The 17,206-nt window shown below is 48.3% G+C and overlaps 1 protein-coding gene across 9 annotated transcripts in view; it reads right to left on the reverse strand.

Annotated features, from left to right (window-relative positions):
* Positions 1 to 7,520: 7,520 nt before the first annotated feature.
* Positions 7,521 to 17,206, reverse strand: part of ARHGEF10L (Rho guanine nucleotide exchange factor 10 like) — a 135,136-nt gene continuing 125,450 nt past the window's right edge. For all 9 annotated transcript variants that reach the window (XM_035121223.3, XM_035121227.3, XM_035121226.3 and 6 more), the window contains 2 exons: positions 10,463 to 10,585; positions 7,521 to 9,503 (listed from right to left, as the gene is read on the reverse strand). In XM_035121223.3, coding sequence (XP_034977114.3) covers positions 8,971 to 9,503; positions 10,463 to 10,585 — 656 coding nt within the window. In that variant the 3' untranslated portion in view covers positions 7,521 to 8,970. The remainder of the gene's footprint in view (positions 9,504 to 10,462; positions 10,586 to 17,206) is intronic.

Below are 17,206 nucleotides of genomic sequence, written 5' to 3' on the forward strand. Positions count from 1 at the left end.
TACACATTAGGAAGAACCTTTTGACGGTCAGAGCTGTTCGACAGGGGAGCAGACAACCTCAGAAGGTAGTGGAGTCTCCTTCCTTGGAGGTGTTTAAGCAGAAGTTGGATGGTCATCTGTCAGGGGGGCTTTGGTTGTGATTCTGGATTGCAGGGGGTTGGACTGAATGCCCTTTAGGGCAGGGGTTAGCAAACTACGGCCCACAGGCCGGATAGGGCCCACCAGGCTTGTAAATCCAGCCCACGGACCCTGCCACCCGCTAGGTCAGTCCCCGCACTAAGCTAAACTGGCGTGGCGTGGCATTTCCTTGAAAAGAAGCTGTGGACGCCTTGTCGTGTGGGGACTGACTTCCACAACGCTGGCACAGCTTTGGATTGGCTACAGGAAGCTCCTGCAACCAATCCAAAGCTGCGGACACGTCCGGGTGGGCGGCGACGTTGGCGCGGGTTTACTGAGGTAAACCCAGCATTGCCATGGAAGGAGAGGCCGGCGGGCAGGCGGCAGGTCTGGTCCGCGCCATGGGCATCGTGACGGGCACATCATGAGGCTTCAGCCGGAGCTTGGCATGCCTGCTGCCCCCACACCTGGCACCCAGCTCGGCGTTGCTGCTGCTGGTGCACTCGGCGGCTGCGCTGGAGCAGCTGGAGGGCGAGCTGCGCACCACCTGCCTGGCGCTCTGTGTGCGCAGCCTGTCCGCCAACCTGGCTTCAGACGATGGGCTGCAGCGCTTGGTGCACGGCACCTGGGAGCTCCGCGGGGATGGGCCGATGGAGCAGCTGCTGCTCATCAACAACGCCGGTGAGTGGGCGGCGCTGAGATGTGCTCCTGAGCGCATGCAGAGTGCGTTCCTCCTCCAGGTCTGGAGGCAGCTGCGGGACCTGCTTGCAGGGTATTTATATTTTTCAAAATACAGTCCTGCCCCCCACAAGGTCTGAGGGACAGTGGACCGGTCCCCTGTCGAAAAAGTTTGCTGACCCCTGCTTTAGGGGGTGACTTCCAACCAAAATTCTATGAAGCATTGGTAGGAGTTTTAATTCGTTTTACTCTATTTTCTCGCCGTTTCAGCATTCTCAAAATGGCCAACCAGTCACCCCAAAGGAAAACTCTCGAGCAGGACCTGAGGACAACAACTCACCCCTCCCGCAGAGTCCAGCAAATAGCAGCAGCTACACTTCCAAAATTAGGGGGGTCGCAGTCAAAATAACAAATCATTCTTGCTGTTTAGTAACTCTAGGGACTAGCAACCACAGAGCTGCAAATTGTTAGATAGATTGCAAAGAAAAGCAATGTAATTAGCAGAGAAAGAGCTCTGTGTGGCATCACTTCCCTTGAGTTCTCTGGTGGGAAATAGACAAAAGGTTTTAACCTTTCCTACTTCCTCCTACCTCATTGTCATTCTCCTTTCCACCATGCTTCTGAGGCAGGCAGGCCGGCACCTGTCTGGTCTCCACTCCAACAGAGACTCCATTTTGAGCTCAGCTATGTATTATGTAACCTAGAAGTAGAATTTGCCTGCCTTGTAGTTGTTGCTTCTGGAATTGTGTGCAGGACTTTATGCAAGTAAAACTTTTTAAGTGCTAAATTTACAGTCTGTTGGTGATTCTTTTATTAAGAGGGAGAAACGGAGACGATCCAGTCTGCTATCGCAACCTGTATAAACGCAACAAGGCTCTGTAGCCCATAGCTGCCAAGTACCCCGTTTTCCCCGGGAAACCCCCATTTTTACTTACCTTTTCCTGGTGGTCCCCCATATCACTTTGTCTCCCATTTTTCTCCGTTATTTTCTCCTGCCGGCGGCCATTTTTTTCCTTTCCGATTTGCCCTTCTATGGGCACCAAAAATGTGGCAACCGCCGGCTTCAAAAGTCACACCTACGCATGTCCGGAAGTGCATAGACGTGACTTCCAGTGCCAGCAGCAGCCATTTTTGGTGGCCAGAGATGGGTGGAGCGACACCGGAAGTTGCGTTGACGCACTTCCTGACATGCATACAAGCGACTTTTGAAGCCAGCGGCGGCCATTTCTGGTGCCCATAGAAGGGCAAAGCAACACCGGAAGTTACACCGACGCAACTTTCGGTGTCACACGGCTGCCGGTCCCGGATTCTGCAGTCCAGGACTTGGAAGGTAAGCTGTAGCCTAGTCTCAAAAGTTTGCACTTTAGTGCTGAAAGAGATGGTGTTTTAAACTCAGCTAACTGCTGATACTAAACTGATTACTTTAAACATTCTGCTCACACATGTAACAAGGAGGATAAATTATAAAACAACATAACCTACCTACAAAACAAACAAGGAGGAGGTCTCACGCCACACTTGAGGGAGTTATGAACACTTTCCCCAGCTGATGAAAAGGAAAAGACATTTTATCCTTTTTTATGGCTTCACTATTAAACAATTACTACTTGTTGTAAACAAAGCAAGGCAAGATTTGCAGATGGCGATAAAGGAATGAGCCTCCTCTCCATAAAAGTGACTGCTGGGTTGGTTATTAAATAAAGAACAAACTTTGTCCAAGAAAGACAAATGAGTTTTTGAAAAACACGTGGATCCAGGCAGGCCTTTGCTGGGAGAAGTTTGGTTCGGTTTGCATTTTAAGACAAACCCACCTAATTCAAACATCCCAAAACCAATGCGTAAAATGGAAATTTGTTTGAAATTCGCACTTCTCTGAATTTTGCAGTTCTCTGACCAAATAAAGCATTTTTAAAAAATGCCCTCATGACATCTGGTCACTATGGCAAACAGAATCATAGAATCATAGAATTGTACTGTTGGAGGAACCCCCTTCCAGTACAGAAATCACAGCTTAAAAATACCTTGCAGTTGCCCATCCAAAGGTAAAGGTAAAGGGACCCCTGACCATTAGGTCCAGTCGTGACCGACTCTGGGGTTGTGGCGCTCATCTCACATTATTGGCCGAGGGAGCCGGTGTACAGCTTCCAGGTCATGTGGCCAGCATGACTAAGCCGCTTCTGGCGGACCAGAGCAGCACACAGAATCGCCGTTTACCTTCCCGCTGTAGCGGTACCTATTTATCTACTTGCACCTCTACGTGCTTTAGAACTGCTAGGTTGGCAGGAGCTGGGACCGAGCAACAGGAGCTCGCCTCGTCGCAGGGATTCAAACCGCCGACCTTCTGATCAGCAAGCCCTAGGCTCTGTGGTTTAACCCACAGCACCACCTAAAAATCCCAGTGAAGGAAAGTCCACCAGCTTCCAAAGGGGTCCATTTCACTGTCAAACAGCTCTTATTGTCAGAAACATCTTCCTGACAGTCAGTTAGAATCTCCATTCTTGTCATTTGAATCCATTGGTTCGTACCCCTACCCTCTAGAGCAGGAGAAAACAAGCTCATTCCATCTTCCATGGGACAGCCCTTCAGATATTTGAAGATGCCTATCATATCTCCTCTCAGTCTCCTTTCTTCCAGGCTAAACATATCCCACACAGTTTCCAGGCCCTCGATCATCTTGTTCACCCTGCAAAGTTCCGGCTTGTCAACACCCTTCTTAAATTGTGGCACCTAGAACCGGACACAGCACACTCCCGGTGTGGTCTGACCAAGGCAGAATGCCAAGGCTTCTCACCGCGGGGTAGCGAATGGTCCCCAGTGCTCGTGGTTTAGGGGGTGAGAGAGCTCACAAAGAGCACAGCCAGATCCGCAGCGCCCCAAATACTGTAACTTTGTGGGCTAATTACAAGGGTACACAGCCCCCTTTTTCCTTGTGGAGATCGGGTCTTTCCCAGAGGACTAGACCCACGCTCTGAAGCGGTCTGCGACAAATCAGAAGATGTGAATAGAATGGTGTTATTATTTCCCTTGATCTGGACACCAAACTTTGGTTTATACAGCCTAGAATAGGATTACCCCTTTTTTCTGTTGCTTTGCTGCTGCATCACACTGTTGACTCACTCAGAATAGACCAATACTATTAGGATGATGGATGAGATAGGTCTTTGGTCTGATTCAGCTACAAGGCTCTGGGTTAAGTTCCTGTGCAGTCAAGCACTGGAGTTTCTAAACACTGGAAAACCTTAATGCTAAGTGGCTGTAAGATCCAGTCATCCCTCATGCTAGATCCAATAGTTGTGAAATTGTATCAATGAGCTGAATGGCTTTTCAACTATTGTACTCAAATTGCCCTCTTTTGACAGGTTTTGCAGTGGCATGCGGATGAAGGAAATAAATTTGAGGGGGAGCTTTGCGTGGATTTTTAGTTTTATTTTTGCCTTACGGTGCTTCTCCTCTCTCCCCCATTATTCAAACACCCCCCAAAATTGGCGAGCCGGAGCATCAAGCCAAGATCCGAGGTGCGGCGAAAAGCATGACAACTTAATCTGGAGCCGAAAACAGCTTTCTTTTTAAAAGGAAGGGAGAAGACGTTACATGCATTTAATGTCTAATTAGGAAAAAAATAAGCTGCGGAAATCGTGTACCAGTCGTAATAGGGCCTTCGCAGGCAGCGGCGTCGGCTGAGATGGCCCCATTTCAAGGTTGAGTTGCCGGGAATATAATTGAAAGGCGAAAATGAAAATGAAATTGGAGTTATCGAGAAATCGGATTTGGGATGGATTTAACAAGCTGATTTAAACAAAAAAATAAAAACCTGCCTCGCTTGCCGACACAGGAATTCTCTCCTGGCTCAGAACCCCCCCCCTCTTCATCCCATTACTGCCTGTTTTCTCGCTTACTCATCTGTACATAAACACACTGAGTTTGGGGACCCTATTTTCCCACCCATCGCTACACCTCTTGCTGTGCTCCTTCGCTAGCCCTGTGCCCAACTCTCCTGAGCTCTGCCAGATCAGGCCAGTGACCTATCTATGTCCAGTATTCCAGCATTTCAAGGGGCTGGACTAGATGACCTATGGCACCCCTTCCAAGCCTACCACTCTATGATTCTATGTCCCAGAGGGCAGGATGCGAACCAATGGATTCAAAGGACAGGACAGGAAATTCCAAATAAACATGAAGAGGAACTTTCTGGTGGTAGAACGAACTCCCTTAGAAGGTGGTGGACTCTCCTTCGTTAGAATTTTTCAACAGAAGTTGGATGGCCATTTGTCAGGGATTCTTTAGCTGTATTTTAGAGGGTTTGACTCAATGACCTTTGGAGTCCCTTTCAACTCTACAGTTCTATGAGTCTGCAAGGGACGCGGGTGGCGCTGTGGTCTAAACCAGTGGTCCTCAACCCCCGGGCCACGGACCGGTACCGGTCCATGGATCAATTGGTACCGGGCCACCCAAGGAACATTAAATACAATTAAATTAAAATTATTAAATCAAAACAATCTAAATAAAATATAAGCAATCAACGTTCCCCCCCCCTCAGCGGGCCGCAGTAAAATTATCAAACATTGACTGGTCCGCGGCAATAAAAAGGTTGGGGAGCACTGGTCTAAACCACTGTGGTCCAAATCCCCACAACAAGGTGGGCTCCAGTTGCTCTTCCCAGCTCTTGCCAACCTAGCAGTTCGAAAGCACACCACAGCAAGTAGATGAATATGGACCACTGCGGCGGGAGAGTAAACGGTGTTTCCATGCACTCTGAATTTCGTCACAGTGTTCTGTTGTGCCAGAAGCGGTTTAGTCCTGCTGGCCACAAGACCCGGAAAGCTGTCTGTGGACAAACACCGGCTCCCTCAGCCTGAAAGCGAGATGAGTGCCACAACCCCATAGTCACCTTTGACTGGACCTAACCATCCAGGGGTCCTTTACCTTTACCCTTTTACCTTCTATGAGTCTATTATTTGCCTAAGGCACCTCGAGACCCATTTTAGCCAAAGAGGTTAGGGTAGATTGAAATACTATAAGGTAAGACACTGGTGACGCTGTGGTCTAAACCGCAGAGCCTAGGGCTTGCCAATCAGAAGGTCGTCGGATCAAATCCCTGTGACAGGGTGAGCGCCCGTTGCTCAGTCCCTGCTCCTGCCAACCTAGCAGTTCAAAAGCACGTCAAAGTGCAAGTAGATAAATAGGTACCTCTCCGGCGGGAAGGTAAACAGCGTTTCCGTGCGCTGCTCTGGTTCTCCAGAAGCAGCTTAGTCATGCTGGCCACATGACCCAGAAGCTGTCTGCAGACAAACACCGGCTCCCTCGGCCAGTAAAGTGAGATGAGAGCCGCAACCCCAGAGTCATTTGCGACTGGACTTAACGGTCAGGGGTCCCTTTACCTTTACCGAAGACAAACACAACAACAAATGGGCCACGGCATTTAGTCAGTTAATTTGGGTCTTTCTTTGTTTCTTTTAAGATACCTTTCCATTACAAATTATTCCATTAAAAAGCTAGCCGTGTGCAAAAGCCAGCTTCAGTAGGAAAGCTCCCCTCCTGTGTGCAAGAGAAGAGAGAACTGCCATACCCCCCAAAAGGACACCTGTTTTACCTGCAGCGGAGAAAGAAAGCCCCCCTCTCTTCTTAAAGAATGGATCATTTTCCTACCACCTGTGCAAATTTATGCAGATTTTATGCATTGCGGTTCCAATTCCAAACACACCTCTGAGGGAGTCGGCTCAGCGGGGCTTACTTCTGAGTAAACATCTACAGATGCACACTGAAACTCCCACAAGAAACCCAGGGAGCTTTACACCGCAGCTCTTAAAATACGATTTCCCCGGCTGTTTTGCACACCGAGAAGCTCCAGGCACACACATATGATGTCCGTCCCAGAGGACACAAACAATGACAGTAAAGATGACTGCTAGCAGCCCTCCATATCCTCTTTGTCCTCCCTGTCTTTCGGGGGGGAGGGGGTTCAGGGGCAGCTGTCCTTGGGCTCCCCAGATGTTGCTAGACTAAGATTCTGATAATTCTGGACCATAAACTGTGCTGCTGGGAGTCAGGAGCCACAGCTTTCCCGTTCCTGAACTGGACCATCACTCCCCTTTCCTGCCCTTAACTTCCTCCATCACTTGCCTTCATTGCCCTTAATTTCCTCCACTACCTGCCTTTACTGCCCCAATTTCCTCCCATCATTTGCGTTCACTTCCCTTCCCTTCCTCCATCACTTGCCTTCACTGCCCTTAACTTCTGCCACCACTTGCCACTATTGCCCTTAACTTCCTCGCCTTCCCAAAGTTGGGTAAGTGAAACGCTGGGCATTGGAAAGGCAGTGCAATTGCTGGGGGGGGGGGTGTCCTCAAATTTTGGCATCCTTTCCACGTGCCCCATGTGACAAGGCAGCGTGCGGCCCATGGGTTCTGTGCGGAAGTACTTTTGTAGCCCATGGCATGAAAAGTTGGACCACCCTGAGAGAGGGGCAAGGTTTGCCACCTGTGAGGTCAGGCAAGCTTGCACCACCCTCTAGGCATCCCACAAAATCGAGTTTCACTTCTTCCAGCTCATCTCTTATCCCAAGGGGCGCCCAGCCACTGGGCACCTCCAGCGTTGCTTGAGAAATGTCTCCGCATCTCATCGTACGACAAAACGCTTTGCTTAGCTGGCGGGATTCTAATCCGAGCCAGGTGGGAACAGACACACCAGCTGTCAAGGAGATGTCAAAGCTTCCGGCACAGTTGATCTCTCGTTTTTCCAAACACCTTTATTCCAGCATCCCGAGATGCCCCCACGCTATATACAGATTTTATTTATACAACATAATAATGTACATGGCTTTTAATATTACATATATATATTCACACATGGATACACAAACCCTCATGCCACTTTCTGGGGATCCGGGGGGGGGGGTGCAGAGAGAGAAGAGGATTCAGTGGGTGGAGTGGGGGTAATTTTGGCCCGCCTCCAAAGCCTGCAAGGAGGGCGCCAATTCCTATGCCATCTGGAAAGTTCTTTTTTTAAAACCGCAAGCTCGTTTTGTAAGTATGGGAAACGGCTGCACATAAGAGGTCTGGAGTTGTCTCCTACTCAGAGTAGACCCACTGAAGTGAAGGTCTTTTTTTTTCAGTGGGTGTGCTCCAAGTCGGAATAGTGCGGAAACACAACCCCTTGAAATGCAAAAAAACACAAATCTCTCTATTTCGTACAGTGTGATCACACCTCAAACATATTTAACTTGCACAATTTCAACCAATGAAGTCCAGTTGGCTGAAATCCCACAAGATAAATACAGACAAGGCCGGGGATTTAAAAGCTCCTTCTGCACTGTTCAAGGCCCTCTCAGGGTGCCGTCTCCAGAAGAAGTCTAGCAAAGCTCTCCCAAGAAGTCGCACAGTCCCTGAAAGAACTCGCAAGAGCACCCCAGAATAGGCACACCATTTTGGCATGGTCTCCCCAAGCAAGGCAGAGACCTTGCAAGCTCTATTTGCTCCAGGTCTGCTTGGGTTCCTCAGTGCAAAAAGAGCTTTTAAGCTCTCTGCCTTCCAGCTCCGGAAACCTGGGGATACTTGCGTGAGATCCCACAGGAACTCGGACGACCCCACAAAGTCTTGCGAGAGCATCCCGGAGCCAGCCCACTTGGCGCTCTGGCAAGGGAAGGACTCAGAAAGCTGGGGGCGGTTTGAGCATACGGTTTTTGTGTATATGCAGAAATCTCAGAACCAAACCCAGTGGCGGAGAGCACACGAGGGCGGGGCATGTCCTGGGGGCATAATGTGCTGCCTGCAGGGGCGTGGCACCCAGCGTGGGCGGGGGGCAACCACGATGGCACCCTGCCGGGATCGCGCTGCCGGGGGCGGTGCGCTCCCCCCGCACTCCTCTTCCTCCGCCAGTGACCAAACCCCCACGTGCGATGTGATCATGCCGTTTGTGTGTGTTCCAAACAAAGAGGGAGACTTGAAGCGTGTTCCAATCGCGACAAAGAGAGAGAGGGGAAAGTAGAGGAGGAATCTGAAGCCTCTTTTAATCAAGATGTTTTTTCCAAAAAGATTTAAGGGGGTGGGTGGGAAGAGTCCATCGGGATGAGGGGAATGCAGCCACCACCTCTGGCGAGCTCAACACACCATTGCAAGGTGTCCTAAAGCAAGGCATTGTGGGAGGGACGGCCGGACGGCCAATGAGAGGGGGCCGGGGTTATAGCATCAGTGGGACCTGCCATATCAACAAGGTGCTGTCTGTCTCACTGCTGGCTGGAGGCTTGCCGTTGGAGTTGAAGTTCCGGTAGCCTCTCCCGCCAGAAACCACAGCTAGGGAGGAGATCTCCTTGCGGTGAGCATCGCGGGCGCACGGCCGGTTGTGGACCCAAATGTCCGGGTCGTCGGCCATCTCGTAGACGGAGCCATCCTCCTCGGTGTGCTCCGGGGCATTCCCGCCAGCGGTGGAGGGTGCCTCTCGCATCGAGAGCAGCTGCCCAGGGAGGTGAGAAGTGGAACGGAGGCGGTACTGCAGGAGAATGCCCTTTTTCCGGAGCTCCCTCATCGGAGGGCTGTTCTGGGAAGCCAGATCTGCCGGTTTGCTGTCCGGCTTCTCATCCTTGGCAGATACGGGATCCGCCAGCGGGTCCTCCTCCTTGTCGCTCTTGAGGATGTCTGGGGCCAGGGTGCTGAGGGCAACAGCCAGGAATTCCACCGGGCCACAGTGACCGTTTAGGGAGACCATGCCTTTCCCTGAGCAGTGGAGAGAGAAATGCATGAGCCCTTTTAGGAACACAGAAAACAGCTTCATAGATAGCAGAAATTTGTTTTAAGAAGGGCAGTGGTGGTGTAGTGGTTAGAGCGTCGGGCTAGGACAGTGTTTCCCAAACTTGGGTCTCCAGTTGTTTTTTCAGACTACAATTCCCATAATCCCCGACCACTGGTCTTGCTAGCTAGGGGCGATGGGAGTTGTAGTCCAAAAACAGCTGGAGACCCAAAGTTTGGGGAACACTGGGCTTGGACCTGGGACAGACCAGGGTTCAAATCTGCCCCCCCACTCAGCCAGGAAGCTCACTGGGTGACCTTGGGCCAATCCCTACATCTCCCAGCCTAGCCTACCTCACAAAGTTGTTGCGGGGATAAAAGGAGGAGGGGAAGAAGAACCATGCACATGCTACTTTGAGCTCATTGGGAGGAAAATGCAGGATTATATAAATGCAACAAATCAATAAATAAAATGAGAGGGTGGGGGGGGGAGCAGAAGCAAATGCAACTCTCCCAACCCAGCTCCGAAAGCAAAAAATCAAATTTCCGCTTCCCCTCCAACAAGATGCTTCGTGTGACTTGGCCACATGGAGACACCCCCACCCCCCAAAAATCTGAGCAATAAAATGATGGGATGGTAGCCATCTAAATCCTACTTAGTGTAGACCCATTTAAATTAATTGAAGGCAGTAGACTCTGGGGCTTATTTGCCTTGCTGTCTGGGGCAGCCAGGAGCTGGAGTCTAACAGCACCTTGAGAGACGTGCTTGCCTTAGCTACCCCTACTGCAACTCTGACTTATTCTAATGCAGGCACGGAGGACCTGTGGCTCTGGGATTGGACTCCACCTCCCATTATCCTGGCAGGGGCAGGTGGGATTCTGAGCCCTGACACATCTGGAAGCCCACAGATGTTTCCCCATCCTCACTGCAACAGAAGGAGACCCACCTGTGATCTTGGGGATCCCCTCCAGCCTGGGCACAGGCAAAAGGACCAAGATGCCTTGGTCGGTGCCAACCCAGAGAAGGCCCTGGCAAATCAGAAGGCTGGTGACGCGGACATTCTTCTGGCCTGTGGGAAGAAAGGGAAAGGCAGAATAACTGGAGCAGCAGAAGCCGTTGGCCGTTTTCAGCCTGTAAAGGTAGATTAGCCAGAAAATACCTCAACCATTCATCCTGGGACTTCTATAGCCACGGGGGACACCCGCCAGCAAGCAGAATGAAGCAACAGGAGACAGGAACAAGAAAGCCAATTGTACATCAAATTCAATATTGTCATCACAGACTGGCAGAAGTCAGCCCTACCTGTAGATGATGCCGGGGACTGAGCCTAGGACCTTCTACATGCCAAACAGGTGTTCTACCGCTGAGCCCTTTCCCCAATGGCAAGTCAACCAAAATATCCCGACATAAATTAATCTCATTACTGTGAGCTGATATATGTTAGAAGCCCCCTTTAAACTGTTTAGGAACTTATTCATGTATGCTGCTATGGTACAGCGGCAAGAATGTTACTCGCCCCAAAATGAAAAGAAGCAGAAGTCCCAGCAAAGGAAGAATGGATACAAAAACTTATGTAATATGCAGAAATGGCAAAACTCACCAGAAGAATAAGAAATCAAGATAACAAACTTTTTATTTTTTAAAAAATGGAAATGGTTTATTGAGTATTTACAGATAAATTGCAGATAAGAATGTTGGCAAGATTGCTGTAATAACCTGTGGTTTTATAAGAGCATATATTTGAAGCAGAGGAATAAATGAGCAAATTAGGTTAATTTGGATATGCAGAAGATATTAAACATAAATTTAAGGAACCGCAGAAAGAGGGGGAAGGGAGTCAAGTTTTGAAATGTTAAAAATGGTTGTAAAATTAGTGAAATGTATAAACCTGAAAAGCATAAATAATATTTAAGGAAGAAGAAGAAGAAGAAGAAGAAGAGGAAGAGGAAGAGGAAGAGGAAGAGGAAGAAGAAGAAGAAGAAGAAGAAGAAGAAGAAGAAGAAGAAGAAGAAGAAGAAGAAGACCCCTCTTCCACTCCCAGGGCTACAATTCCCAGAGTAGATGAACAGTGAATGCCTCTTCCCAGGGATCTCTGGGAATTATACTTCCGCAAGGGGACTATAGAGGTCTCCTTACAACTCTCAGCACCCTTGACAAGCTACAGTTCCCAGGATTCTTTGGGGGAAGCCCATACTGTTTAAAGTGGTATTGTAGTGCTTTAAATAATGGTGCGAATGTGGCCTGATAGAACAATAAATGGACCAATTTGCCCCTTCTATGGCATGGGTGCCCCTTCCTTGCCAAAGGAGATGAGCTCTGCATTGCTTTCCACTCCAAGGGGACAATAAATTGGTTAACGCACTGCTGCAAATTAACATGTTTTGAGTGTCAAGGCAGATTAGTTCCCCTGTCTCTCTGGTTAGCAACAGAAGTGACGATGAACGGGAGGGAGGCCAGGCATGGATCCCACCCTGGAACAGGTGAAGCGGAGGAGAAGTGATCGCACAAGAGAGGGGGTTTGTGAGTTAAGAGGGGGTGGTTCCTATTCAGCAACAAGTCCAGCAGCCCATCTCCCCAGCAGGGATGGCAAAATCTGTCAATATTCTGGGTTCCTCAATCTCATTTTCAAATGAAAACACGGGGCACGGTTTGAATTACGAGCAGCTGAATGAAAACAGTAAGCGAAATGGAGGATAATTGTATTCAATAAAAGTATGTTATATAAAGCCGCGGGTATGGGAGGGAATAGGAACATCATGGAGGCAAGAAAAACATAGATTGAAATTTAAGAAAAATTGTGAAAATCAATAAAAAATTATGTGCCAAAATTTAAAATATTCCAGTTCCTCGGTCAATTTCTGTCTCCCCTTTTTCAAATCTTAAACTCAGTTCTCCCCAGTTGCATGTCAGTTTGAGATATTATACACAAAGAGAGAGAGAGAGAGAGAGAGAGAGAGCCCTCAAGCAAATTCATGAGCTTTTAGTGCAAATTTCACCTAACAGTTTGCAATTTTGCCTAAGATACAATCTGCTTATTATTACCTTTTGCAAAGTGATTTCCCCTAACAGAACTTGCCTTTTGTGTATGTCACTACCGTAACATGCACAATTTACATGCACACTTTGCACCCCTGCATTTCTGGACACATGACTTGGCGGGAGAACTTCACTGCAAAATTCGGAGAAGAGCAGATCTCGAAGGATCCCTGCATTTTGGTTCACAGTGCGCAAGCCCCATGTCTGGCTCTGGGGTCTGCAGGACCCTGGGCCTGTAATGGGCTTCAGCCTGTTCAGATCTTATATTCATAAGGCCACATCTCTCTTAGAGCATAAGGAAAAAGTTGGCCTGAAAGTGGGAGAGAAGATGAAAGACTGGACGAAGGATGCAATGTTTGATTTCAGCAATGCTGTTTTTTCCCTGCGCTTCTCCTGTAAGGCTAGTTTCTTATTAACCGGGTTGCGACAACTTCTGTCACCCATATAAAAAGCTGTCAGCTCCGTCAATAAGCAGGAACGCATATTGATTAGTTCAGAAGAGAGTCTGGCTTATGGGGGGGGGGTCTTCTCCAATGCAATTGCTTTGTCTTAATAGACAGACCATTACCCTAATCGTAGTGCAAAGGTTTGATTTTCTTCCACAACATATTGTTTCAGAAAATGATAATGGGACATAATAATATATAATAATAACTTTCTAATCACTTGCCCTTCACCCTAGGTTCCCAGGACAGGTTGCGACGTTAAAACGCAACATTGCGGCACGGTGCCAAAATCACTTTAAAACAACTTACAATCACAGAAATAAGGTGAGTGCTAAAAATATACATCTTGACTGTCGAAAGCTGGGGGGGAAGAGGTTCAGCATTCACCAGAAACTGTATATTGTGGTCCTCGGTGCAAAGACAGTTTCACAACTTAGGGGCTGATAGGTTCACCCATAAAGGCAAGCCAAATTTAATTCTTCCCCACCCGTAATGAAAGGGAAATATAGATGAGGATCAAACTGGTCTATCTCTGCCTCACCACCAAACAGCAGATCCCCACCCAAAGAAGATTCCTGAATAATTAGGAAGGCAGAAAGCAGTACTCTTCCATCAGCAAACCTTTTAAGTGGAGATTTCTAGCCTAGGTTTTCTTCGCGTTGGACTGGAAATGGTATTTATATCTGTTTTTATTGCTGCTGTTTTATGGCTAATCACTTTGGGACATTTCACGGGAAGGCATTCATAAAGCAAATAAATAAAGGCGGGCCGGAACAATTAATTCGGCAATATTGGTCTAACGGCACAAATTCTATTCTCGGAATCGCAGAGACGGTTGTATGTTTGGGTCTTAACGGTGTTTCATTTCACTGATTCATACAATGAATTTAATTAGGAATTATCAAGAACTGCTATCTTAATGCAATTAGTGGAGCGAGGGAATGATATGATTTTGACCGGGGGGGGGGGGGCAGAAAAAGATCTGCAAAAGGAAAATGGGGGAAAACACAGATGCACATGTGAATCTGCTTATTTTAGCTAAATTGACTTGCGCCAGAAAGCAGAACCTGTTTTAATGAGAACCGGTGACCTTTCATTGTTTATTAGAAAGGTTCTGTTTTTTTCCCCAGAAGCCAAAAAAAGCAAACACTTTACTTGAAATTGAAGATCGTGGATGGGATTCATTATTATAGTTCAACAATGGCTATATGTTTGCAAATTTTATAATAAAAATGCACATGGCACCCACCCACTGCAAAACTCATTAGATCCAAGACCACAGAACAGGGGTAAGGATCACAGGTGATCATCATCCCCAACCCTGAAGGTCCAAGAATGTCCACGGCTTTCCCCATCCCAGACCATCACTCACCTTCCCTGCCTCCCTAGCTGCCTCCATCAGAACTCTGCCTTTTTTGAATGCAGGGGTGCACAGCATTGTGATGGAGGTAGCTGGAGGGGCAGTAAAGGTAAGTGATGGTCCGGTTCAGGGATGAAGAGCCTGCGACCCTCCAGATGTTGCTGGATGATGGTGAAGAACAGTGGGCACTGGGCCCAACAACATCTGGAGGGCTACAGGTTAGCTCCCTCCTGGTTTAAAATATCTAGCCCAACTTCCTGTTCTTGCAGATGTCCTAGTGGGAAGTCCGAACGCAAGACCTGGGTGGGACAACATCTTCCTTCCTGTAATTCACAGCAAGTGGCGTTCAGAGGCATGCTGCCTCCATCAGTGGAGGGAGAAAATAGCAGTGCTGGATGGTAGCCATTGGCAACCTGGTCTTCCTCCATGAATTTGTCGAATATGTGCAGAGGAGGGCGATCAAGATGATGACGAGTCTGGAAATCAAGCCTTTGAATGAACGGATGCAGAAGTTGGGTATGTTTAGCCTTGGTTGGAGAACATCTAGAGAACACCACAATTGAAGGAGGATGTTGACAAGATGGAATGTGTGCAGAGGAGGGTGACCGAGATGATCAAGGGTCTGGGGGGGAAAGCCATATGAGGAGCAATTGAAGGCGCTGGGTGTGTTTAGCCTGGAAAAGAGGAGACTGTGAGAGGAGATATTGTTGTTGTTGTTGTTTAGTTGTTTAGCCGTGTCCGACTCTTCATGACCCCATGGACCAGAGCATGCCAGGCACTCATGTCTTCCACTGCCTCCCGCGGTTTGGTCAAACTCATGTTGGTAGCTTCGAGAACACTGTCCAACCATCTCATCCTCTGTCGTCCCCCATCACCTTGTGCCCTCCATCTTTCCCAACATCCAGGGAGTCTTCTCTTCTCATGAGGTGGCCAAAGTATTGGAGCCTCAGCTTCAGGATGTGTCCTTCCAGTGAGCACTCAGGGCTGATTTCCTTAAGAATTGATAGGTTTGATCTTCTTGCAGTCCATGGGACTCTCAAGAGTCTCCTCCAGCACCATAATTCAAAAGCATCAATTCTTCGGCAACCAGCCTTCTTTATGGTCCAGCTCTCACTTCCATACATCACTACTGGGAAAACCATAGCTTTAACTATACGGACCTTTGTAGGCAAGGTGATGTCTCTGCTTTTTAAGATGCTATCTAGGTTTGTCATCACTTTTCTCCCAAGAAGCAGGCATCTTTTAATTTCGTGACTGCTGTCACCATCTGCAGTGATCATGGAGCCCAAGAAAGTAAAATCTCTCGCTGCGATATAATAGCCACCTTCCAAAATATCTGAAGAGCTGGCCCATGGAGGATGAAGAGAGCTTGTTTTCTTCTGCTCTGGAGGGTAGGAACCGAAACAATGGCTCCAAAAAAGGAGATTTTGTATGAACATTAGGACAGTAAGAACTGTTCAACGGAGGTGGCTATCAAAAGGTGGTGGACTCTCCTTCCTCAGACGTTTTTAAGCAGAGGTTGGATGGCTGTCTGTCCGGGATTCTTTAGCTTTGATTCCTACATTGCAGGGTGTGACCTTCCAACTCTACAATTTGCATCCTCTTTCAATGTCCTCTAAGTCGGTGGCTGTCACCGCCTCTTATGGGAGCAAATTCTGGTATTTAACTATGCACTTGTGCAAAGAAGGGCCCAATCCCCAAAACTCACCAACACACAGCCAGGGTGAGGCCGCCCAGGTGAGGTGGCCTCTCTCACAAGGCGGATTGACATGAAAGGACACCTATTTCATATAGTGATTTCTTAAGTCGGGCCAGGTATCCAACTGAGGGAATGTGTTGTTGATTAAATGCACATCTCTGCTGATTAAACCTGCATATATTTGCATATGAAAAGAGTGAGGACTTGTGGGGGGGGGACAAAACAAATGCAGGCTTTGCTTTTAGACAGGGGCCTGCTGTGACCACATCTCAGAAGAAGCCCCCACCCCAACCTGCAACTCATCCCCCAAACCCTCTGAACATGGTCCCTGCCATCTCCAGCTTTCCGAAAGCCACCTTGTTAAAAAATACTCGAAACCTTTTTTAAATGTGATGCCCGGTGAATGAGCAGGGCCTAAAATAAAAGACAGGCAAGCCCCCATTTATGCACGTTTAACATGTGTGCAACCGCGCATTGCACCAGAAGTGACCCCAAAACGTCACAAAAAGGGGCAGAACTGGGTGTTTTCAACTGGGTGTTTTCACGGTGCCTCAGAGCATAACCCCCGTGTAAATGGGGAGTTGCCAGTAAAGCGATCGGGTTTCGGTAGGAATCGATTGACCTGACCAATTAATTGATTAAAAGGAGGGTGAAGAAGCTCAGGGATAAGGACTGAATGGAGCCCTCAAAAACATCTCTACCCTGGTCCTCAGAACGCTCCCCAGACCAGAGCCCCTCACTGCCCTGATTTTGTTTCCTCCCTTAGTTTCTTCCTCCTGGGTGGGACGCATCCTTGAGGTCTGATGATGCCTCTTGCATGGAAAACGGAGATAGGTTTTTGTACAGAAGCAAGTCTGCTCTACAAAGGTAAAATTGGCCTCCACTGCCTCGCCCACTTTTCCTTCTGGCCCTGCCCATCCCTCGCATGCAGCCCTTGGAAAGTTATCTGGGAGGAAATGTGGTCCTCATGTAGAAAAAAAAAGTTTTCCCAGCCCTGGATTCAACGGCTGATGAATCTAGGGCAGGTTCTCCTTAAGGCACCCTTCAGCCACAAGTCTAACTCAGTAGGTGTTTTGCAAGGATAAAGTACAGGGAAGGTGGAAACCCATAGATTCCATATTACATGGGAAGGGCTGTAGCTCAGAGACG

This window comes from Zootoca vivipara, chromosome 6 (assembly GCF_965207765.1).
Source record: "Zootoca vivipara chromosome 6, rZooViv2.hap1.1, whole genome shotgun sequence".
In the NCBI taxonomy this organism is placed as follows: domain Eukaryota; kingdom Metazoa; phylum Chordata; class Lepidosauria; order Squamata; family Lacertidae; genus Zootoca; species Zootoca vivipara.